The sequence below is a fragment of the Danio rerio genome, chromosome 4 (assembly GCF_052040795.2).
Source record: "Danio rerio strain M-AB ecotype USA chromosome 4, GRCz13ab, whole genome shotgun sequence".
In the NCBI taxonomy this organism is placed as follows: Eukaryota; Metazoa; Chordata; class Actinopteri; order Cypriniformes; family Danionidae; genus Danio; species Danio rerio.
The window spans coordinates 73,644,642-73,671,293 of record NC_141024.2 but is presented as its reverse complement, the minus strand read 5'-3'; the positions used below and the strand labels follow the sequence as shown (position 1 = coordinate 73,671,293).

Genomic DNA, 26,652 nt, shown 5'->3' with positions numbered 1-26,652 from the left:
TAGTTAAAAAATTTCTAAGTTATACATTTTTTTGTTTTTTTACATTTTTATACATTTTTATTTTTGAAAAAAATATTTTTTATTACTTTATTGACTTCAGCAGAACGCATCAAATGGATTACAAACGAAAGTAAACCTTGCGAATGTCACAAATGATATTGATTATATTAAAGCAATACCTTTTAAAATACTTTAAAAAGGTATTGTACATTTATAAATATCTACATTAGTACATTTGTATCGTGTAGTATCATTAACAGATATGACTCTATTGTTTATTACTGTTCTTCGCTTTCAAACAATCGATCAAACAAATAAATGAATGAATAAATGACTTGAGTACCTGTATAATGTAAATTACTATAGTAATGAAGGTAATACATGTAACTTATCCTGTTATTTGCTTCACAGGTAACGTAACATGTTCTGTCAGGATGATCAGGGTAAATCTGACCATCTCGAACTGCACACAAGAAGTTGAACTGGCCAGTTGTGAAGGACAGTGTGAGACCCAAAACAGGCAAGTCTGATATCTGATTTTCAAACACGGTTTACTCGAAAATAAAGCAGAATGTTTAGTGTTTTTGAGATGCTTAGATTGTTATGTAAAGGTCTGGTAATAAAGTCAAAGATAACAAATAACAACAACAACAATATAAAATGTTTGAATAAATAAATGTAACAAATTTTAAAAACAACAAATAGTTGAATAAATGAAATAAAAACAAAATAAATGTAACCAATTTTAAAAACGACTAATTTTTATGGTGGCGCAGTGGGTAGAGCTGTCACCTCACAGCAAGAAGGTCGCTGGTTCGAGCCTTGGCTGGGTCAGTTGGCGTTTCTGTGTGGAGTTTGCATGTTCTCCCGGTGTACGCGTGGGTTTCCCCCACAGCCCAAACACATGCGCTATAGGTGAATTGGGGAAGCTAAATTGGCCGTAGTGTATGTGTGAATGAGAGCGTTTCCCAGTCGTAGGTTGCAGCTGGAAAGGCATCCACCGCATAAAACATATGCTGGAATAGTTAGTGGTTTATTCCGCTGTGGAAATCTCTGAAACCGAAAGCGAAGGAAAATTAATGGATGAAATAAATAGTTGAATAAATAAACAAACAACAATTTAAATGTAAAAAGTTTAACAATTTTAAAAACAACAACTAGTTGAGCAAATAAAAAATATAGATAAAAAAACAACAACAAATAACTGAATTAACAAAAAATATAGATAAAAAAACAACAACAAATAGCTGAATTAACAACAAATATAGATAAAAAAACAACAACAAATAGCTGAATTAACAAAAAATATAGATAAAAAAACAACAACAAATAACTGAATTAACAACAAATATAGATAAAAAAACAACAACAAATAGCTGAATTAACAAAAAATATAGATAAAAAAACAACAACAAATAGCTGAATTAACAACAAATATAGATAAAAAAACAACAACAAATAGCTGAATTAACAAAAAATATAGATAAAAAAACAACAACAAATAACTGAATTAACAACAAATATAGATAAAAAAACAACAACAAATAGCTGAATTAACAAAAAATATAGATAAAAAAACAACAACAAATAGCTGAATTAACAACAAATATAGATAAAAAACAACAACAAATAACTGAATTAACAAAAAATATAGATAAAAAAACAACAACAAATAGCTGAATTAACAAAAAATATAGATAAAAAAACAACAACAAATAGCTGAATTAACAAAAAATATAGATAAAAAAACAACAACAAATAACTGAATTAACAAAAAATATAGATAAAAAAACAACAACAAATAGCTGAATTAACAACAAATATAGATAAAAAAACAACAACAAATAGCTGAATTAACAAAAAATATAGATAAAAAAACAACAACAAATAGCTGAATTAACAACAAATATAGATAAAAAAACAACAACAAATAGCTGAATTAACAAAAAATATAGATAAAAAAACAACAACAAATAGCTGAATTACCAAAAATATAGATAAAAAACAACAACAAATAGCTGAATTAACAAAAAATATAATTAAAAAAACAACAACAAATAGCTGAATTAACAAAAATATAGATAAAAAACAACAACAAATAGCTGAATTAACAAAAAATATAGATAAAAAAACAACAACAAATAGCTGAATTACCAAAAATATAGATAAAAAACAACAACAAATAGCTGAATTACCAAAAATATAGATAAAAAACAACAACAAATAGCTGAATTAACAAAAAATATAATTAAAAAAACAACAACAAATAGCTGAATTAACAAAAAATATAGATAAAAAACAACAACAAATAACTGAATTAACAAAAAATATAGATAAAAAAACAACAACAAATAGCTGAATTAACAACAAATATAATTAAAAAAACAACAACAAATAGCTGAATTAACAAAAATATAGATAAAAAACAACAACAAATAGCTGAATTAACAACAAATATAATTAAAAAAACAACAACAAATAGCTGAATTAACAAAAAATATAGATAAAAAAACAACAACAAATAACTGAATTAACAAAAAATATAGATAAAAAACAACAACAAATAGCTGAATTAACAAAAAATATAGATAAAAAAACAACAACAAATAGCTGAATTAACAAAAAATATAGATAAAAAAACAACAACAAATAGCTGAATTAACAAAAAATATAGATAAAAAAACAACAACAAATAACTGAATTAACAAAAAATATAGATAAAAAACAACAACAAATAGCTGAATTAACAAAAAATATAGATAAAAAAACAACAACAAATAGCTGAATTAACAAAAAATATAGATAAAAAAACAACAACAAATAGCTGAATTAACAAAAAATATAGATAAAAAAACAACAACAAATAGCTGAATTAACAAAAAATATAGATAAAAAAACAACAACAAATAACTGAATTAACAAAAAATATAGATAAAAAACAACAACAAATAGCTGAATTAACAACAAATATAATTAAAAAAACAACAACAAATAGCTGAATTAACAAAAAATATAGATAAAAAAACAACAACAAATAACTGAATTAACAAAAAATATAGATAAAAAACAACAACAAATAGCTGAATTAACAACAAATATAATTAAAAAAACAACAACAAATAGCTGAATTAACAAAAAATATAGATAAAAAAACAACAACAAATAACTGAATTAACAAAAAATATAGATAAAAAACAACAACAAATAGCTGAATTAACAAAACATATAGATAAAAAAACAACAACAAATAACTGAATTAACAAAAAATATAGATAAAAAAAAACAACAACAAATAGCTGAATTAACAAAAAATATAGATAAAAAAACAACAACAAATAACTGAATTAACAAAAAATATAGATAAAAAAAACAACAACAAATAGCTGAATTAACAAAAAATATAGATAAAAAAAAACAACAACAAATAGCTGAATTAACAAAAAATATAGATAAAAAAAACAACAACAAATAGCTGAATTAACAAAAAATATAGATAAAAAAACAACAACAAATAACTGAATTAACAACAAATATAGATAAAAAAACAACAACAAATAGCTGAATTAACAAAAAATATAATTAAAAAAACAACAACAAATAGCTGAATTAACAAAAATATAGATAAAAAACAACAACAAATAGCTGAATTAACAAAAAATATAGATAAAAAAACAACAACAAATAGCTGAATTAACAACAAATATAATTAAAAAAACAACAACAAATAGCTGAATTAACAAAAATATAGATAAAAAACAACAACAAATAGCTGAATTAACAAAAAATATAGATAAAAAAACAACAACAAATAGCTGAATTACCAAAAATATAGATAAAAAACAACAACAAATAGCTGAATTACCAAAAATATAGATAAAAAACAACAACAAATAGCTGAATTAACAAAAAATATAATTAAAAAAACAACAACAAATAGCTGAATTAACAAAAAATATAGATAAAAAACAACAACAAATAACTGAATTAACAAAAAATATAGATAAAAAAACAACAACAAATAGCTGAATTAACAACAAATATAATTAAAAAAACAACAACAAATAGCTGAATTAACAAAAATATAGATAAAAAACAACAACAAATAGCTGAATTAACAACAAATATAATTAAAAAAACAACAACAAATAGCTGAATTAACAAAAAATATAGATAAAAAAACAACAACAAATAACTGAATTAACAAAAAATATAGATAAAAACAACAACAAATAGCTGAATTAACAAAAAATATAGATAAAAAAACAACAACAAATAGCTGAATTAACAAAAAATATAGATAAAAAAACAACAACAAATAGCTGAATTAACAAAAAATATAGATAAAAAAACAACAACAAATAACTGAATTAACAAAAAATATAGATAAAAAACAACAACAAATAGCTGAATTAACAAAAAATATAGATAAAAAAACAACAACAAATAGCTGAATTAACAAAAAATATAGATAAAAAAACAACAACAAATAGCTGAATTAACAAAAAATATAGATAAAAAAACAACAACAAATAGCTGAATTAACAAAAAATATAGATAAAAAAACAACAACAAATAACTGAATTAACAAAAAATATAGATAAAAAACAACAACAAATAGCTGAATTAACAACAAATATAATTAAAAAAACAACAACAAATAGCTGAATTAACAAAAAATATAGATAAAAAAACAACAACAAATAACTGAATTAACAAAAAATATAGATAAAAAACAACAACAAATAGCTGAATTAACAACAAATATAATTAAAAAAACAACAACAAATAGCTGAATTAACAAAAAATATAGATAAAAAAACAACAACAAATAACTGAATTAACAAAAAATATAGATAAAAAACAACAACAAATAGCTGAATTAACAAAACATATAGATAAAAAAACAACAACAAATAACTGAATTAACAAAAAATATAGATAAAAAAAACAACAACAAATAGCTGAATTAACAAAAAATATAGATAAAAAAACAACAACAAATAACTGAATTAACAAAAAATATAGATAAAAAAAACAACAACAAATAGCTGAATTAACAAAAAATATAGATAAAAAAAACAACAACAAATAGCTGAATTAACAAAAAATATAGATAAAAAAAACAACAACAAATAGCTGAATTAACAAAAAATATAGATAAAAAAACAACAACAAATAACTGAATTAACAAAAAATATAGATAAAAAAACAACAACAAATAGCTGAATTAACAAAAAATATAGATAAAAAAACAACAACAAATAACTGAATTAACAAAAAATATAGATAAAAAAACAACAACAAATAGCTGAATTAACAAAAAATATAGATAAAAAAAACAACAACAAATAGCTGAATTAACAAAAAATATAGATAAAAAAAACAACAACAAATAGCTGAATTAACAAAAAAGTTAATAAATAAATGCAACACATTTTAAAAACAACAAATGGTTAAATAAACAAAATAGTTTAAAAGATAAACAAATAAATAAATAAACAATTATTTAACACATTTAAAAACAACAAAGAGTTGGATAAATAAATAGTTCAATGAATAAATAAACAAATATTTGAGTAAATAAAAATAAAGCAAATGTAACAAATTTTAAAAACAATCAATAGTTTAAAAAAAAAATAAATAAATAAATATTTTAATAAAAAAATAATTGAATGTAACAACATAAAAATAAAAAAATGAATGACTAAATATAATTATACGGTACATAAAATGCAGCTCATTCATGTTGTCTCAGCCCAAATCATTAGGTTAACTTGTCAGATTTATAGGGGTGAACATAAAACAGCTACTGAGTTAGTTTCTTGACTATTAATTTGGCCACTAGATGGTACTATCGGAACTTTTGTCTTTTTCTGTATTATTATTATTATTTTTTATAGTAAATGTATTTATAAACATGGATGAAAATCTTGTTGTGCATTTTGTGTTTGTATTTTTGTCATGACAAATAATTTTTACATTTCTGATTGTTTTCTACCAGTGGATAACTGCATACATGAAACTGTAGTACCAAAATACCCAATACAGTAGATTTGGAATAACAATTGTTATTGGATGTTTTGTGTTTTTATAGTTATTCTGATGTCATATTTTTAAACACGTGCTCCAATAAGAAATAATAATAAAAAAATCTTTCATAATTTACTCAGTTTTATAAACGTAAGTGCAGATACTTTCAAGAATAATTCAGCATATGTTAAAAACAATATATATATATATTTCCGAGAGATGGTTTGCAGCTGGAAGGGCATCTGCTGCATAAAAACTTGCTGGATAAGTTGGCGGTTCATTCCGCTGTGGCAACACCAGATTAATAAATAAACTAAGCCGACAAGAAAATGAATGAATGAATATATATATATATATATATATATGTCCATTAAAACTAATAATATGTCCTTAAAATTATTACGTTTAAGTTTTTTTATTTCAGCCAAACTAAAAAATGCAATACTTTCTCCAGAAGAAAAAAAACTTGTACTGAAAAAAAAACTATACTGTAAAATACTGTAAACATTTGCTTGCTCTATTAAGCATTACTTGCGTAATATTTGAAAAAGAGCAAAACAATTAGAAGAGGTATTAATTTTGCCTTCAACTGTATAGAAAATTTCCCAGTATGTCTGATAATATTTTTTCTTCTGGAGAAAGTCTTATCTGTTTTATTTCGGCTAGAAATAAAACAGTTTTTAATTTTTTAAACATTATTTTAAGGTCAATATTATTAGCCCCTTTAAGCTATATTTGTTTTCGATACTCTACAAAACAAACAATAACTTATACAATAACTTGCCTAATTACCCTAACCTGCCTAGTCAACCTAATTAACCCAGTTAAGCCTTTAAGTGAAGTTTTTAAACTAATTTCGAGAGGAGCACGTGATATAATTGACAGCAGCTGGCCACCTATCTACACTCATTAGTTAGCCAATCAGATCTATCCTAACCCACTATAAGTAGCCTAGCTAGACATTACTCCCTTATCTTCGTTTTCCGAAGAAACCCCCCATCCACCCCTTTCTCCTCCTTTTCTCCTTTACAAAAAGGGGAGCTCTCGAGAACCACCTGATCTCGTACTCCCCTCACATGCTCTATGGACCTGGCGGGAACCCTGGGCTCAACTATCTCCGAGCTCAGGGTTCTCTCCCGGGACAGCATGCCAAACCTGCTTACAGCTGTCAAGCAATATCTAAGTGTGAACTCTTGAAATGTCACTTTAAGCTGTATAGAAGTGTCTTGAAGAATATCTAGTCTAATATTATTTACTGTCATCATGACAAAGAGAAAATAAATCAGTTATTAGAGATGAGTTATTAAAACTATTATGATTAGAAATGTGCTGAACAAATCTGCTCTCCGTTAAACAGAAATTGGGGGAAAAAATAAACAGGGGGGTGAATAATTCAGACTTACCCTGTGTATATATATATATATTGGGGTAAAAAGCCAGAAGAGGATGAGTCCATCCGAGGAGTTTAAAAGACAAACTTGTGAGACAAAAAGTCAAGTCAACTAGCAAATCCGAGCAAAGTCAAAATGTTAAGGACATTTTTTTCCCCCTTTTCCTTAAAGAAATCGTTTAAAACTAAAAATTCTGTCATCATTTATTCACCCTTCACTGCTCACTACACTACTGTTGTCTTTATTTCTTCTGTTGAACACAAGTTTTGAAGAAAGCTGGAAACCTGTCATGTCTAATGTCTGTCAAGCCATTATTCGTTGACCTTCCAGCGACACAAGTGTGTTCATAACAATGAAGCTGCAGAAACTGCCATAAAAACACAGCAAACCCCTCCCCACAGGATGTAGATCGGTCAATGATTGGCTCCTTTTTCTTGAAGGCGGGGCTAGGGTCACTTTTTTGAGGGTTAGATGTCAATTCAAAGCAGTAGCTATACAAGCTCCCATTAATATTAGCAGTAGCTAACTTTCCACCAAGTTAAATGTTTATTGAGACGGGAATTATCGTGCGGTCAGGCAGGACAGGTCTGTACTTCGTGATTGCTTCATACAGATTGCAAAACCAGAGAACATTTGTTTTCAAGTCTAATTAGTTCAGTTAATAGTAGAGACTTTCAGCTTCACGTTGATATGTTTCTCATGTCTGTGAAGCAAGTATTCGCTGAGTTTCCAGCGACACAAGTGTGTTCATAACAATGAAGCTGCAGAAACTGCCATAAAGACACACAAAGCCCCTCCCCCATAGATTCATCAGTCTATAGTGATCAGTTATTGGCTCTTTTTTTCTAAAAGGCGGGGCTAGAGTCACTTTTTTGAGGATTAACTATCCCTTTAATTCAGTAGCTACACAACTACACAAACGTCCATAAATATAAGCACTAGCTAGCTTTCCAGCACGTCAATTAAGATGCAAAGCGTTTTAATTTTTCGTTCGTTATTTTTTTTCCTTACTGTTTGTTCAGGGTCTGATTTGTTGCATATTTACCTAACCATCCATTTACGATCGTTTCTGGAGGACTCGATCATGCGTCATCCTGTCAATCAAACTATGTTAGTTGTAAGAATCAACAACTTAGCTGTCACACAATTATAAAGCCTTGTCCGATTGCACTTGTCTTCTGAAATGATTCCCAACACATTTCTGACAGGAAATCTCCTCTCACTCAATGCAAACAACCTCTTTGTTTACATATTTGAGGGCGTTAAGTGGTTTCTGTCATGTGATTTGCATTTGAATGGTGAAGGCGGGAAATCGTGAGGAACATATTGTACCTCATGGTCATTTCAAACAGATTACACAACCAGAGAACATTTATTTTCAAGTCTAATTAGTTCAGTTAATAGTAGAGACCTTCAGCTTCACGTTGATATGTTTCTCATGTCTGTGAAGCAAGTATTCGCTGAGTTTCCAGCGACACAAGTGTGTTCATAACAATGAAGCTGCAGAAACTGTCATAAAGACACACAAAGCCCCTCCCCCATTGATTCATCAGTCTATAGTGATCAGTTATTGGCTCTTTTTTTTTTCAGAAGGCGGGGCTAGAGTCCCTTTTTTTGAGGGTTAACTATCCCTTTAATTCAGTAGCTACACAACTACACAAACGTCCATAAATATAAGCACTAGCTAGCTTTCCAGCACGTCAATTAAGATGCAAAGCGTTTTCATTTTTTCATTCGTTATTTTTTTCCTTACTGTTTGTTCAGGGTCTGATTTGTTGCATATTTACCCAACCATCCATTTACGATCGTTTCTGGAGGACTCGATCATGCGTCATCCTGTCAGTCAAACTATGTTAGTTGTAAGAATCAACAACTTAGCTGTCACACAATTATAAAGCCTTGTCCGATTGCACTTGTCTTCTGAAATGATTCCCGACATATTTCTGACAGGAAATCTTCTCTCACACAATGCAAACAACCTCTTTGTTTACATATTTGAGGGCGTTAAGTGGTTTCTGTCATGTGATTTGCATTTAAATGGTGAAGGCGGGAAATCGTGAGGAACATATTGTACCTCATGGTCATTTCAAACAGATTACACAACCAGAGAACATTTGTTTTCAAGTCTAATTAGTTCATTTAAAAGTAGAGACCTTCAGCTCCACGTTGATATGTTTCTCATGTCTGTGAAGCAAGTATTCGCTGAGTTTCCAGCGACACAAGTGTGTTCATAACAATGAAGCTGCAGAAACTGTCATAAAGACACACAAAGCCCCTCCCCCATTGATTCATCAGTCTATAGTGATCAGTTATTGGCTCTTTTTTTTTTCAGAAGGCGGGGCTAGAGTCCCTTTTTTTGAGGGTTAACTATCCCTTTAATTCAGTAGCTACACAACTACACAAACGTCCATAAATATAAGCACTAGCTAGCTTTCCAGCACGTCAATTAAGATGCAAAGCGTTTTCATTTTTTCATTCGTTATTTTTTTCCTTACTGTTTGTTCAGGGTCTGATTTGTTGCATATTTACCCAACCATCCATTTACGATCGTTTCTGGAGGACTCGATCATGCGTCATCCTGTCAGTCAAACTATGTTAGTTGTAAGAATCAACAACTTAGCTGTCACACAATTATAAAGCCTTGTCCGATTGCACTTGTCTTCTGAAATGATTCCCGACATATTTCTGACAGGAAATCTTCTCTCACACAATGCAAACAACCTCTTTGTTTACATATTTGAGGGCGTTAAGTGGTTTCTGTCATGTGATTTGCATTTAAATGGTGAAGGCGGGAAATCGTGAGGAACATATTGTACCTCATGGTCATTTCAAACAGATTACACAACCAGAGAACATTTGTTTTCAAGTCTAATTAGTTCATTTAAAAGTAGAGACCTTCAGCTCCACGTTGATATGTTTCTCATGTCTGTGAAGCAAGTATTCGCTCAGTTTCCAGCGACACAAGTGTGTTCATAACAATGAAGCTGCAGAAACTGTCATAAAGACACACAAAGCCCCTCCCCCATAGATTCATCAGTCTATAGTGATCAACGATTGGCTCTTTTTTTCCAGAAGGTGGGGCTAGAGTCACTTTTTCAGAGGGTTAACTATCCCTTTAACTCAGTAGCTACACAAGCTTCCCTAAATATTAGTACTAGCTAACGTTCATCCAAGCCAAATCAGATGCTAAATGTTTCGTTTTGTCCTATTTGTTGCGTTTCAGATGGGTTCCCACTAACGGGACGCTGCAGCTCGACCAGACACATCAGTTCTGTGAGGAAACGGCTTCTGAGATGAGAGAAATCCTGCTGAACTGCGGTAAAAACTCCCAGAGTCGCTTCACATACAGACACGCCACACGCTGCCAATGCGGAGCCAAGCGTTAGCTTCACCTGTGTTAGTTATCCACTAGTCAACTTTGATGTGTGTGTGTTGTTTATGCGATATTAATAACGTAATGCTGAACGTGTGGGATGATTTTAGTTTCAGATTAAATCTATTAAACTGTACTTTAAATGGATGTAAGATTATTCGCGTATTAGCCAAACTGTAAATGATTCTGATGAACGACACACGTTGTATTAATAATGATTATTTCTGTAGCACTTCAGTTTAAGTAGCAATTCTCACTATTAACTAGTGGATTATCACTCGCTTATTATGAAGATGTTTATAAGCACTTGTAAAGTATGATCTTGTTTTACATCCCTAATACCTAATGACCATAATAAGCAGATAATTAAGCAGAAAATTAGTAATTTATTGAGCTAAAAGTCTTAGTTAGTGGATTATTAATAGCGGGAATTGTTCCTTAAAATGAAGTGTGACCAAATATGTGTATTGATTCAAGGATTTCTGTAACCTGACATCAGGTGTCCTCAGGTGTTTGTAATCCACTTTATGGATTTGGTTTAATTTTTTATATTATTAAATTTTTTATGATGATAATTTGATTTGAAATCAATCATTATAGCACATTTTTGAAACATGTTTGCTTTTATATGATCTTCTTACGAATAAAACACAACACAAACTATTTGAAAAAAGCTATTTGTTTGTGTTTGTTTCTTTATTTATTTGTTTGTTTGTTGATCTTTTAGTTGTTTATGAAAAGTGAAATGTACCTAAACATACACGAATTTCAGAATTTATTCATATTTAATTCTTATTTATTTCTTCATATTTATTTATTTATTTATTTTTATTTATTGTGATAATCATACTAATAATGCTTTATTATTATAATTATTATTGTTACTATTAATATTATTATTGTTATCATTAGTAGTAGTAGTAGTAGTAATTAATAACAATTCATTTATTACTTAATTAATCAATTCTATTTTTAACTGAAAATCTAGATAATAACTAGATACTAATAGTTTTAGTTTCTTAAAACAGAAATATTATTTGATTTAATGTTACAGATAAATAACAACTGCTACTATTATATTTATTATTAATATTAATATTATTATTATTATTATTATTATTATTATTATTATTTTAAGTAATTCATGTATATATTACAAATAAATGTTTTTATATTATAATATGTTTTATTTATTTATTTATAATAATTACAAATAATTGTTGTTGTTGTTGTTGCTGTTACTCATATTTTTAAGTAACATATATGTTTGCATTACAAATAATGTTATAATATAGTATAACATTTTTATTTATTTATTTACTTATTTACTTATTTATTTATTTATTTATTTATTTATTTATTTATTTAATAGTAATAACACTTATAACAACAACAACAACAACAATAATAATAATTATTATTTTTACTATTAATTTCTAAATAACATCTATCTATGTATTACAAATAAACATTGTTATATAATAACATGACATTTTAGTTATTTATTCATTTATTTATTCATAATGATAATAATAATAATAATAATAATAATAATAATAATAGTAATAGTAATAATAATAAAATATTATTGTTGTTGTTGTTGTTTTTATTACATATAAATTATGTATGTATTACAAATAAATGTTATAATATAACATTTTATTTATGTATGTATGTATGTATGTATGTATGTATGTATGTATTTATTTGTTTGTTTATTTGTTTATTGTAACAATAGTAATAACAATGTTATAACAACAACAACAATAATAATAATAATAATAATAATTATTATTATTATTATTTATTTATTTTTAAATAACATCTATCTATGTATTGCAAATAAACATTGATATAATATAATATTTTACTCTTTTCTTTATTTATTCATAATAAATAATAATAACAATAATAATAATAATAAAAATACTTATAATAATAATAATAATAATAATAATATATTATTATTATTTTTACCACTATTTATTTGTAAATATATATATATATATATATATATATATATATATATATATATATATATATATATATATATATATATATATAACAAATAAATGTTGTTTTATTATAATATAACATTTTATTTATTTATGTATTTATTTATTTATTTATTTATTTATTTATTTATTTATTTATAATAATAGTAATAACACTGATAATAACAAATACTATAATAATATTAATAATAATAATGAGAATGATAATAATAATAATAATAATGATAATAATAATAATAATGATAACAACAATAAAAACAACAGTAATGATAAATTGTAATAATAATAATATAATATAATGTATATAATAATAATAAATTATTAATATCGTTACTATGTATTTTTAAATAACATCTATGTATATATTGCAAATAAATGTTGTTACATTATAATATAACATTTTATTTATTTATTTATTTATTTATATATAATAATAATAACATGACTGTTGTTGTTATTATTATTAGTATTATTACTATTTGTGTTTAAATTTGTGTAACATGTAATAATAATAATAATAATAATAATAATAATAATAAATAATACTAAAAATAATCATGAGTCTTCTGCCAGCATGTCTAGAGTGAATCTGCAGTTATCCGAGTTAAATCTCTGCGGTGTTTGAAGTGTATTAAAGGGTCATTCACAGGAGTGAGAGTCCCCAGCGTTAGCGGTGCTCAGGACCCCATTGATCTGCTGACCTGATCAGAGCGTCAGTCAGTCTGGTTACTGATTAGATGAGCTCTTATAACCCCGAATGATAAGAGTTTACCTGTGTCAGAGTCCTTCATCACCGCCAGCAGCAGGTACAGGCAAACACTCTCTGCTTCTTTACACCGATACAGTAGTCAACATCGGAAATGGATCAAAATAAGGGGTTTAAGATAGCTCTAAAATAGGAAAATGTGTTGTTGATTAGTTTAAAGGAAAGTTTTAATCAAAGGTGATGATCCAGTTCAAATGGTGACCACTGTATGTATTGCTTCATGTCTTTTAAAGGGACAGTTCACCTAACATTTGAGTTTGGTTTTTATTAACTGTGTTCCAAATTTCTTCTGTTGAACACAAATGGAGATATTCTGAAGAATGCTCTGGGGAAAAACAGAGTCTTTGACTTCTATTGTATTTTTTGTTCTTACTATGGATGTCGAAGTTTTCCAACATTCTTCAGAGTATCTTTTTTTGGCTCCGCAGACAACTCATAAAGGTTGAATGTAATGAATTAGTAGCATAAACAGCAAGAGTAAACAGTAAATAGTGAGTGGGTGTTCATTTTGGGGTGAACTGTGCTTTTAAGAGCTGATTTGTCTGTAATGTTTGTGTCTGCACTGTGTTTGTGTGTGTTTAAAGAATGAAGAGCTTGCCATTAGTGATGAAAATGTAATGTCAAATTTAAATTGTCAGATTAATATAACTAAATATAGTCTTGTCATTTTAAATACAACATGTAGAGAATATTACTGTAAACCTGAGTGTAATACCTGAAAATGCTAGATCTGAGAGTATGATGGTTCGTTTTGTGTATCGTTGTGTGTGTGCAGTGTTACAAAGATTTATAGTTTGCAAAAAAATATGACATTTATATTATAATATCATATAATAAATATAATATAATATAATATAATATAATATAATATAATATAATATAATATAATATAATATAATATAATATAATATAATGTAACATAATATAATGTAATATAATATAATATAATATGATATAATATAATATAATATGATATAATATAATATAATAATAAAATAATAATAAAATAATATAATTAATATAACATAATATAATATAATAATACTAATATAATAATATAATATTGTACTATAATATAATATAATATAATATAATACTAAAATAATAATAATATAATATAATGTAATATAACATAATATAATATAATATATAATATAATATAATATAATAATATAATATAATATAATACTAAAATAATAATATAATATAATATAATATAATATAATATAATAATGTAATATAACATAATATAATAATACTGTATATTTTTCTTCCTCTATTTCCTGCCTGTATATAAATTAAATATAATATAAAATTAAGCCAAATTGCATTCAAAAATAACAAAAAACAAAAACAATTGAATATTTTTCTATAAAGAAATAAAATAAAAATGATGTAAAATAAAATATGTTAAATAAAATTAAATATAAATAAAATGAAATGAACTGAAATACAAAATATAAATACAAAATAAATGAACATAAAATATAATATTAAATTAAATAAAATGTGCTTAGCATTTTTGTTTGCAACATTAAACAAAATACATATAAATAAAAATAATAATTCAAATTAAATATAATATAAAATTAAATTAGTTTAAAAAAACTAAAAATGACTGAAGAATTTTAATAAAATTAAATCAAAATATAATATAACATATTTTTCTTCCTGTATTTCCTGCCTGTGTCTTAATATAAAAAAAGCATGCAAAGTCTTTTTTATGATAATGTTATTATTGGTAATTAAAGAAAATGTTATTTTGCATATGAGTTTAAAATATAAAACTGTCAAAACTGACACTGATTTATCTTACACAAAAAGAGAACAAGAAAAAGTGAAATAAACAAAGAAATTTAAATAAATAAATAAAGGAATCTACAATGTTTATTTACCATTAACTGAAATATATCATTTGTGTTAATAAGAATTAATTGTGAAATAATTAAATGAATGAATGAATAAATACAGAAATAAATAAATGAAGTGAATGAATGAATGAATTAAAAATAATTAAATAATTTGTTTAAAAATTCAATTATTAAATATATGAATGAATGAAGTAAAAAATGAATTAAATAAATGAATGAATGAATTATTTAATAAATAAATACATTTAACTAAATAATTGTTTAATAAATAAATAATTAAATAAATAAACAAATAATAAATTCAATTAAATAAATAAATGACTAAATGAAGTAAATGAATAGATGAATGAAGTAAATACATAAATATATATATAAATAAATGAAGTAAATAAATAAATAAACTAAATACGTAAATAATTATTTAAATAAATAAATTATAAATTTAATAAATAAATAAACTAAATACGCAATGAATAGTTTAAATAAATGAATGAGGTAAATAAATAAAACAAATACGTTTACAATTATTTAAATAAATGAATAAATGAAGTAAATAAAAATAAACTAAATACGTAAATAATAATTTAAATAAATAAATAGATGAAGTAAATTAATAAATAAGCTAAATACGTTAATAATTATTTAAATAAATAAATAAATGAATGAATTAAATAAATAAATAAACTAAATATGTAAACAATTTTTAAATAAATAAATGATAAATTCAATAAATAAATAAACTAAATACCTAAACAATTATTTAAATAAATAAATAAATAAAGTAAATAAATAAATAAACTAAATACGTTAATAATTATTTAAATAAATAAATAAATGAATTAAATAAAAAAATTAACTAAATACTTAAATAATTATTTGCATAAATAAATAAATGAAATAAATAAATAAACTAAATACGTAAATAATTATTTAAATAAATAAATGATAAATTTAATAAATAAATAAACTAAATACGCAATGAATAGTTTAAATAAATGAATGAGGTAAATAAATGAACCAAATATGTTTACAATTATTTAAATAAATAAATAAATAAATAAATGAATTAAATAAAAATAAACTAAATACGTAAATAATTATTTAAATAAATAAATAAATGAAGTAAATAAATAAATAAAATAAATACATTAATAATTATTTAAATAAATAAATAAATAAATAAATAAATAAATAAAAAATAAACTAAATACTTAAATAATTATTTAGATAAATAAATAAATGAATTAAATAAACTAAATACGTAAACAATTTTTTAAATAAATAAATGATGAATTCAATAAATAAATAAACTAAATACTTAAATAATTATTTAAATAAATAAATAAATTAAGTAAATAAATAAATAAACTAAATACGTTAATAGTTATTTAAATAAATAAATAAATAAATAAATGAATTAAATAAAAAATAAACTAAATACTTAAATAATTATTTAGATAAATAAATAAATGAATTAAATAAACTAAATACGTAAACAATTTTTAAATAAATAAATGATAAATTCAATAAATAAATAAACTAAATACTTAAATAATTATTTAAATAAATAAATAAATTAAGTAAATAAATAAATAAACTAAATACGTTAATAGTTATTTAAATAAATAAATAAATGAATGAATTCAATAAAAATTAAACTAAATACTTAAATAATTATTTACATAAATAAATAAACGAATTAAATAAATGAATAAACTAAATACGTTAATAATTATTTAAATTAATAAATGAAATAAATAAAAAATTAACGAAATACGTAAATAATTATTTAAATAAACAAATGATAAATTTAATAAAAAAATAAACTAAATATGTAAATAATTATTTAAATAAATGAATGAATAAATAAATTCAATAAATAAATAAATGGATTGATGAAAAAATAAAATGAGTGAATTATGTTCATTTATCACCAACTGAAACACATTTATTGTATTATTAATAATGACACACAGCTGAAGTCAAAATGATTCGCCTCCTGTGAATTTTTTCTCTTGCAAATATTTCCCGCATGATGTTGAACAGATTCAGGAATTCTCCACAGTATTTCCTATAATATTTTCTTCTTCCGCAGGAAGTCCTATTTGTTTTATTTCATCTCGAATAACTAATTTCAGGTCAGTATTATCAGCCCCCTTAAGCTATATATTTTTCAAAGGTCTACAGATCAAACCATACTCGCGGTGGATTCTTTCCCCTCTTGCTTTCTCCAAATATTCTGTCCTGCCACACATCTCATTGTGTTCAGCATCAAACCAACATCAACAAAAGGCTGATGCTGAAAATCTTTGATTCCCTCAGACTCCCTTCCTCTTGCAGGAAACCTGGAGCAATTTGTGCGTCTCTCGGCTCCACCCTCAGGACTCTTTTCCTCTGATCGTGTTTTCTTACGTCTTGAACAATGGACCAACTAAAGAACAACATGCTGTTATGCTCGACAATAACCTGTTAACGGTCTCTTCTGTCTTCTTCATTTTGTTTCCAGGACACCATGAGTACGGAGAAGAAGAAGGAGCCATGCTGCAGCAAGTTAAAGGTGATTTTTCACTCTTTTGGGTTCTTGATTGATTGCTTCATGATCAAAGATGTAACAGCTGGAGAACGGTTTAATCCCGTCACTGGAGAATGGCTTTCCGTTAACCCCTAGTTTTAGAGTCGACGTGCTTTTAGAAAATGCTAGAGCAGTTTGCGTTTTAGAATACATCAAATATATAATTGAATTAAATATTTAATGAAATATTCAACATAATTAAATGAAAACGTTAAATATTATTGAAAAGTAAAATTAAACGAAAACATCAAATTAAATGTAAAATAAAATATTATGTAACATTTCAGAATAAAATCTAGCATACATTTTCTTATTAAATATAAAATATAATCCAATGACATGAATTGAAATGAACTTAAATAAAAGAATTAAATATAACTTTAAATATTACATAAAATAAAATAAAAAACTACAATTAAATATAATATAAAATTAAGCCAATTTGCATTGAAAAATGAAGTTAAAAACATCAAATTAAACGTAAAACAAAATATTATGTAACATTTCAGAATAAAATCTAGCATACATTTTCTTATGAAATATAAAATATAATACAATGACGTGAATTGAAATTAACTTAAATAAAATAATTAAATATAACATTAAATGTTACATAAAATAAAAAAATAACTACAATTAAATATAATATAAAATTAAGCCAATTTGTATTGAAAAATAAAATTAAAAACATCAAATTAAACAGAAAATAAAATATTATGTAACAATTTAAAAAAATTATTAAAATGAAGTAAAAAATAAATAACTAAATGAATAAATGAAGTAAATAAATAAATATATACATAAACTAATAAATAAATATATAAAAAGTAATCTACTATGTTTTTTAACCATTAACTGAAATATAGCATTTGTATTAATAATATTAAATTGTGAAATAAATCAATAAATTAAGTAAATAAATTAATTTATTTTAAAAATCTATTTAAATAAACAAATAAACAATAAATTGAATAAATACATAAATAAATAAAGTATAAATAAATAAATTAATTAAATGAATAAATTAAGTAAAATATAATAATACATGTTTAAACATAATAAATATGATTCAAATATTATTAAAAATAAAATTAAACAAAAACATAAAATTAAACGTAAAATAAAATATTATACAACATTTTACAAAATTATTAAAATATAAAATAATGTACAATTAGGCCAATTTGTAACATAACAATGAAGATATTTAACATTTAACATGATAAAATAAAATATAAATGATCTAGAATAAAATCTAGCATACATTTTCTTATGAAATAAAAAATATAATACAATGACATGAATTGAAATTAACTTAAATAAAATAATTAAATATAACTTTAAATATTACATAAAAAATAACTACAATTAAATATAATATAAAATTCAGCCAATTTGCATTGAAAAAAATTATAATAAAAAAATTAAAATAATTTATAATAAAATATAACATTAAATAAAAGTAAATCTTAAATTTAATAAAATGAAATGTACTAAAATGAAATAATAAAATACAAATAAATTAAGATAAAATGTAATGTAACGTATTTAGCATTATTTGTTTACAACGTGAAAAAAATACTAAAAACAATTAAGACATAAATACACAATATAATATATGATTATTAATAATATTAATATAATATAAAATAAAGCCAAATTGCAAAAAAACAAGAAAAAAACAATTGAACATTTTTAATAATAAAATAAAATAATAATTAAATAAAATAAGTTAAATAAAATTAAATATGAATAAAATAAACTGAACTGAAATATAAATATAAAATAAATGAACATAAAATATAATATTAAATTAAATAAAATGTATTTAGCATTTTTGTTTACAACCTGAAACAAAATACATATAAATAAAAATAATTAAAATTAAATATAATATAAAATTAAGCAAGTTGGCTTTTAAAAAACTAAAAAAGACTGAAGATTTTATAATAAAATTAAATCAAAATAATGTCAAAAAATATATAACATTAAATAAAACTAATTAAAAAATAAAATATAATAATATAAAATAATTTAAGATAAAATGTAATATTAAATTAATTAGAACATACTTAGCATTATTTGTTTACAACATGAGGAAAATAATGAAATAAAAACTGAAATAAAAAATCAGGATTTATTAAGATAAAATAGAATAAAAAATGAAATTAATGAATACAATAATGAATACAATAAATGAATGAATTAAATAAAATGTACTCCGCATTAAATAAATGAATAAATAAAATATATGTGTTCACAACATGTAGTAAAAAAATTTAGAAAATAAAATTGAAAATAAAATATTAAACATTAAAATAATATTAACATAAGATAAAATATAATATTAACTTGAATAAAGCTTACTAAGCATTATTTGTTTACAACGTGAGAAAAAAATTATAATTTAGTAAAAAATTAAGATAAAATATTTTATAATATTTAATTCACAAAAAATACTTAGCATCATATAAAACTTACTTTACCATTATAAAGTTATAAAATTAACTTAAATTTAATTAAAAAAATTATAAAATAGAATATTAAATTAAATTAAACTTAATATTATTTGTTTACATTATACAAATAATTTTACTACAATTTAGAATGAAAATTTTTTTTAAATAAAATATTAAATAAAGATAAAATATAACATAAAATTTAATTAAATAAAACTCATCAAACAAAATTTATTTGCAACAAAATTTGTTTACAACATAATTTGTACGAATTTTTTGTCGAATGTAATAAGATTCAAATTTGGCTTAAATGAACTTAAAAAGTTCTAAATTATCTTTATTCTAGTCGTTAAATCTGTGATTACGACTCAAATTGCTGTATCATGCATACTCTGCCAGTAGATGGCGATGTAACTTTGCTAATTTATACAGTTTCCTTAGTTAGTTAGTTTCTTATATAGTTTTCTTGTTTTTGTGTAAAATGGTTGCTAATTCCTATGAATACTTCCAATATTATTGTATATTTTACGTGAAAATTGTAATAAATGTATTTATTTATTTATTATTTAGTTGTTAATTTGTTTACATAATAATATTTTATATATTTTTTTACGTGAATTGGTTAAAATTAAGAGAATTTTCAATCGTGAAGCATCATAATAAGCATGTTGAGGGTTTGTAGAGACACCGGTGTAAGTAGATTACTCATTTTGGATGATTTCTGAGACGCTGCAAGTCTTGTCTTATCGAAAAACTGCAATAAAGCAAAACAAACAAAAATGTCACACCATGGGAATACTCGCATACCCAAAAGCACTTAATCAGGAAATCACTTTTCCCCTTATCATGCTGGAGGAAATGAGTCCCTTTAAAGTTCAATATCTGGAGCAGAGTGAGAGATTTAATGGTAGTTGATGATTGGTGCGCTTCCTTAAACCAATCAATGGCACGGCTTCTGACCCACACCACAGCATTTACTGGTTACTGGTTAACCAGTGGACCGTGAACATACAACTAACAACTGATAGTAGTGCAAATATTGGGAAAATTGTTTCAGATTGTGGCTTAAACAACTAAGTAAAGGGAGGAAATTAAAGGGGCCGAAGACTACGCCCTGTGGTACCTCGCGAAAAGGGACAAAGAGTCACCATACTGTACCTAACACAAAAAGTACATGCCATTTTGTCTCTGCCATATATTACACTCACCGGCTACCTTAGTAGTATCGGGTTGGACCTCGTTTTGCCTTCAGAACTGCCTTGGTCCTTCGTGACGTAGATTCAGCAAGCTACTGGAAATATTCCTCAGAGATTTTGCTCCACGCAGTCGGCTGTACATCCCGAAGCTGCTCTATTGGATTGAGATCTGGTGACTGCGTGGGCCAGTTGAGTACAGTGAACTCATTGTTACGTTCAAGAAACCAGTCTGAAATGATTGGCGCTTTATGACATGGTGCGTTATCCTGCTGGAAGTAGCCGGTGAGTGTATATTTTGGTTTATCAGCTGACGATATAGAAACCGTCAACACAATCTTACAGCAATACGTAACTTTTTGATTTCGTGGCTAATTCATATTAATTCCAGCATGATCTCACGAGGAAACGTAAGTATTTTACGTTTTGTCAGTTTAGTGGCTAATTCGTACGAATTCGTACAAGTTCGGTCGTATGAAAATGTACGGTTTTAAAAAGGAGGCGTGGCACCTAACCCCAACCGTCATTGGGGGATGAGCAAATCGTACTAAATTGTACAAATTAGATCATACGAATTCATACGAACTAGCCACTAAATCAAAAAGTTACGAATTGCCGTGAGATAGCGTTGATTAAATCGTATAATCTCATTCCTACAGTTTTAGTATGGTTTGCTCATCCACCAATGAGGGTTAGGCGTGGGGACACGCCTCCTTTTAAAAATCATACATTTTCATACAAATAACATTGTACGAATTAGCCACTTTTCGAGGAATACGTAAGATTCATTTCCTCATTCGAATACCATTCAGTAGAATAACATGGGTGTTTTTTTTACTTGCATGAATTGTCAACCTAATGTGTGTGTGTGTGTGTGTGTGTTTTCAGATGTTTTTGGCTGCCATGTGCTTTGTGTTCTTTGCCAAAGCCTTTCAGGGCAGCTACATGAAGAGCTCCGTCACGCAGATCGAGAGGCGTTTTGACGTCCCAAGCTCGCTAATCGGATTCATCGATGGAAGTTTTGAAATCGGTAAGAGTCGAAATCACACACTTTGGGCTTTGACGAATGCTATGAATATCAATCCTTCATATAGTGGCACACTCTAAATACGAATTCATAGTGTAATTCTACGATTTTTGTACACTCTTCTTACCTTTGGCTAGCAAAAAGTTTCAACCAGGTTAAAGTGCGCTTGAAATTACAACGTTTTGTTTCGCAAACTCACATAGTTATTCTTGAGTTTAACAATTAATCCGTTATCCACTGAAAAAAATGTGTTTGTTTTGGTAATCTTCAATCAAAATCTGAGCGTTTGCTTCCGCGTTTGGAGTAAAGGTCCTTCTGTTGACGTCAACCTGAGGGCTTCTATGGCAACAGCATATTAATATCCTCTCTCACCGTCAGTTTGCTTTGAGGGACTGACCCGCAAAATGAAAGTCCCGCCCTCAGCATACTTATAAGAGTAATAAGAGTCTTGGACTTTATTATCTATGTGTAGCAGAGGCAAGTTAGTAAGCTAGGAAGACGCTAGAGGCCATGGACTTTAGCCTCCTTGGTAGAGCAACTGACTCCTATGCGGAAGGTCGCCTGTGTGAAACCAGCTCGGAGCGGGTTAGGTGGCGTAGGACCGGCAGGGTTATATTGGTGCCGTGACCCGGATGGGAGTAAGGTTTAGGGGGGTGAGTATAAGTAGGCCAGCTAGTAAGTGCTGTGCAGGTAAACCTCACTCCTCTGACCTCTAAAGGTGCTCTAGCGACATTCGCTAGAGGCCATGGTCTTTAGCCTCCTTGGTAGAGCAAGCGACTCCCATGCGGAAGGTCACCGGTTCGATACCAGCTCGGAGCGGGTTGGGTGGCGTAGGACCGGCGGAAGTTACATATGTAAATCCGACAAATTCATGCATGACATGTCTTAATATGTCATAGCAAATTCTGATTGGTTGAAGAAACAGGTTCAATTATGAATTGCTAATCAAGCGTGCATTTTAAATTCTAAAGACCTCAAGGCAGATTTTCGTTGACCCCGGCAACACAATTGCTGAAATATGATTGGTTAAATATCTATAAAAATACAATAATATAAACAAACACTACTGGAGGCAGCGCAGAAGCTATGAAGTGAAGAAAAAAGACTATTGGACATAATTTAATAAACATAATGGAAAAAAATATATGAAAAATAAATTTCAGCCAAACTAAAATAAATTAAACTTTCTCCCGAAGATCATTGCTTGCTCTGTTAAAAATCACTTTGGAATCTTGAAAAATAACTACAGTATCACAGAAGCGCTAACAATTCAACTCTACCTCTCTCTTTGCGCTCTCGAATAAGTAGAATTCTAACAGAACGTCATTTCCTTCTTGTTTTCAGGTAATCTGTTTGTAATAGCTTTCGTGAGTTACTTTGGTGCTAAGCTTCACAGGCCGCGGCTGATAGCAGCTGGATGTTTAGTCATGTCCGCAGGATCCTTCATAACAGCGATGCCGCATTTCTTCCAAGGACAGTAAGTTTACACAAACATTAAGACATTTTTACGTTTAGCTAACACAACTAAGGCCAGTTTCTTCATACAATGGGTGGCACTTCAAAATGACCACTACCGCCGTGAGTGGTGCCACCGCGGAACTAAGGGATTAAGGTTTTGAGGTGTAATAGCAATATGCGACTGTGCTGCCATAAATACACAGTAGCTGTAAATACCCTGCTACTTGTGAATGTAAAAAAAATAACGAAACAAAGCATTATAATTCCTTCGTTTATCATTAAAAACTTGTTAACAAGCTTTCTTATCTTTGTAAACTTGTTAAGTGCAATGAGGATTCAATTTGGAAATTAAACTAAAGACATAAAAGACAACTAAAATGAAATCAAATAAATAAATAAATAAATAATAAATAAATCAACAAATAAATGAATAAATGAATCAATAAATAAATAAATGACAAAATAAATAATCAACAAGTAAATGAATGAATGAATGAATGAATGAATAAATAAATAAATAAATAAATAAACAAATAAATGAATAAATAAATAAATAAATAAGTAAATAAATAAACAAACGAATAAATAAATAAATAAATAAATAAATAAATAAATCAACAAATAAAGAAATGAATAAATAAATAAACAAATAAACATCTAAATGAATTAATAAATCAACAAATAAATCAATAAATAAATGAAAAATTAAATAAATAAATGAATAAATAATTAAATGACAAAATAAATCAACAAATACATAAATGAATGAATAAATAAATAAATAAATAAAGGAATAAATAAACAAATCAACAAATAAATGAATACATAAATAAATAAATCAACAAATGAATAAATGAATGAATAAATAAAGAAATCAACAAATAAATAAATAAATCAACAAATAAATGAATAAATAAATAAATCAACAAATAAATAAATGAATAAATAAATCAACAAATGAATGAATAAATGAATAAATAAATCAACAAATAAATGAATAAATAAATAAATCAACAAATAAATAAATGAATAAATAAATCAACAAATGAATGAATAAATGAATAAATAAATCAACAAATAAATGAATAAATATATAAATCAACAAATGAAAAAATAAATAAATGAATAAATAAATCAACAAATAAATGAATAAATAAATAAATCAACAAATGAATAAATAAATAAATAAATAAATCAACAAATAAATAAATAAATAAATAAATAAATCAACAAATAAATAAATGAATGAATAAATAAATCAACAAATGAATGAATAAATAAACAAATAAATAAAGAAATCAACAAATAAATGAATAAATAAATAAATAAATCAACAAATAAATGAATAAATAAATAAATCAACAAATAAATAAATGAATAAATAAATAAATCAACAAATGAATAAATGAATAAGTAAATAAATCAACAAATAAATGAATAAATAAATAAATCAACAAATAAATAAATGAATAAATAAATAAATCAACAAATAAATGAATAAATAAACAAATAAATAAAGAAATCAACAAATAAATGAATAAATAAATAAATAAATCAACAAATAAATCAATAAATGAATAAATAAACAAATAAATGAACAAATAAATTAATCAACAAACAAATAAATAAATAAATCAATCAATCAACAAATAAATGAATAAATAAATAAATTAACAAATAAATAAATAAATATATAAATAAATACCTACATAATTACCTACATACATACATACATACATACATACATACATAATCAGAGAGACTATAAGTCACTTTCCAAAACCTTTCCATTCACTGATCTTTACTGGTGGAATGATTCATTCCCACACGGACTGCTGATTCTCTTGTATCATTCTAGTATCATGACAACTAAATACCCATCTCTTCCATGATCACCCGAACCCATGAACAAATCCAAGAATCCACCCCCCCCCCCCCCCCCCCACATCCCCACCCCAACCCCACTATACCACACAACAACCTCTAAATTCTGAGTGTGCCTCACACAGGTGGGCTTGACAAACCACCTGTCGAAAGCGCACTCTTTCATTTACACTTGCACCAGTCTTGGACCATAAGCTTTCATAGAATCACTCTATATCGTTTTAAAAAATAATTCAAATGTAAAAAGCATTGTGCATCTATGAGGTGTGCCTCATACAGGTGAGCGGGCTTGACAAACCACCTGTAGAAACAACACTCCCACTCCTAACTCCTAGCACTTAATTCTCTGAGCACTGTTTCCTCAATTGTCAACGCCTCCTCAATTGTTACTGTGGATAAAAGCATCTGCTAAATGACTATGTTTTGCATTATTGTGTGTTTGTCGTCCACAGGTACAAATACGAGTCAACCATTTCTCATTTCTCGGCCTCGGTAAACGGTACAGAGAATGTTCTGCCGTGCCTTACAAATGCGAGTCTTGCACAAGATAGTGAAATTCCTACTGTGGAGTCTCAAGCAGGTAAGCAGTTCAGCCCTGACCCTGAACATACCT

The 26,652-nt window shown here is 25.7% G+C and overlaps 2 protein-coding genes across 11 annotated transcripts in view; both read left to right on the top strand.

The window, feature by feature from the left end:
• muc5e (mucin 5e) overlaps window positions 1–11,467 on the top strand; it is an 89,762-nt gene extending 78,295 nt beyond the window's left edge. For all 4 annotated transcript variants that reach the window (XR_015481682.2, NM_001442860.1, NM_001442859.1 and 1 more), the window contains 2 exon segments: window positions 412–520; window positions 10,645–11,467. Coding sequence is in view for 3 of the 4 variants with exons in the window: in NM_001442860.1 (NP_001429789.1) it covers window positions 412–520; window positions 10,645–10,807 (272 nt within the window). In the remaining variant the exon portion in view is untranslated.
• slco1d1 (solute carrier organic anion transporter family, member 1D1) overlaps window positions 1–26,652 on the top strand; it is a 790,174-nt gene that overhangs the window by 727,664 nt on the left and 35,858 nt on the right. For 3 of the 7 annotated variants that reach the window (XR_015481795.2, XR_015481797.1, XM_087246099.1), the window contains exons 1-5: window positions 13,586–13,615; window positions 17,953–18,003; window positions 22,559–22,700; window positions 24,042–24,174; window positions 26,492–26,619. The exons of 1 other annotated variant lie outside the window; for it this stretch is intronic. Coding sequence is in view for 3 of the 6 variants with exons in the window: in XM_087246099.1 (XP_087102225.1) it covers window positions 17,959–18,003; window positions 22,559–22,700; window positions 24,042–24,174; window positions 26,492–26,619 (448 nt within the window). In the remaining 3 variants the exon portion in view is untranslated. Of the gene's footprint in view, window positions 1–13,585; window positions 13,616–17,537; window positions 17,585–17,949; window positions 18,004–22,558; window positions 22,701–24,041; window positions 24,175–26,491; window positions 26,620–26,652 lie in introns of those variants that run through there. 3 more of the 7 variants (XM_087246100.1, XR_015481796.2, NM_001348086.2) reach the window with 3 other exon arrangements.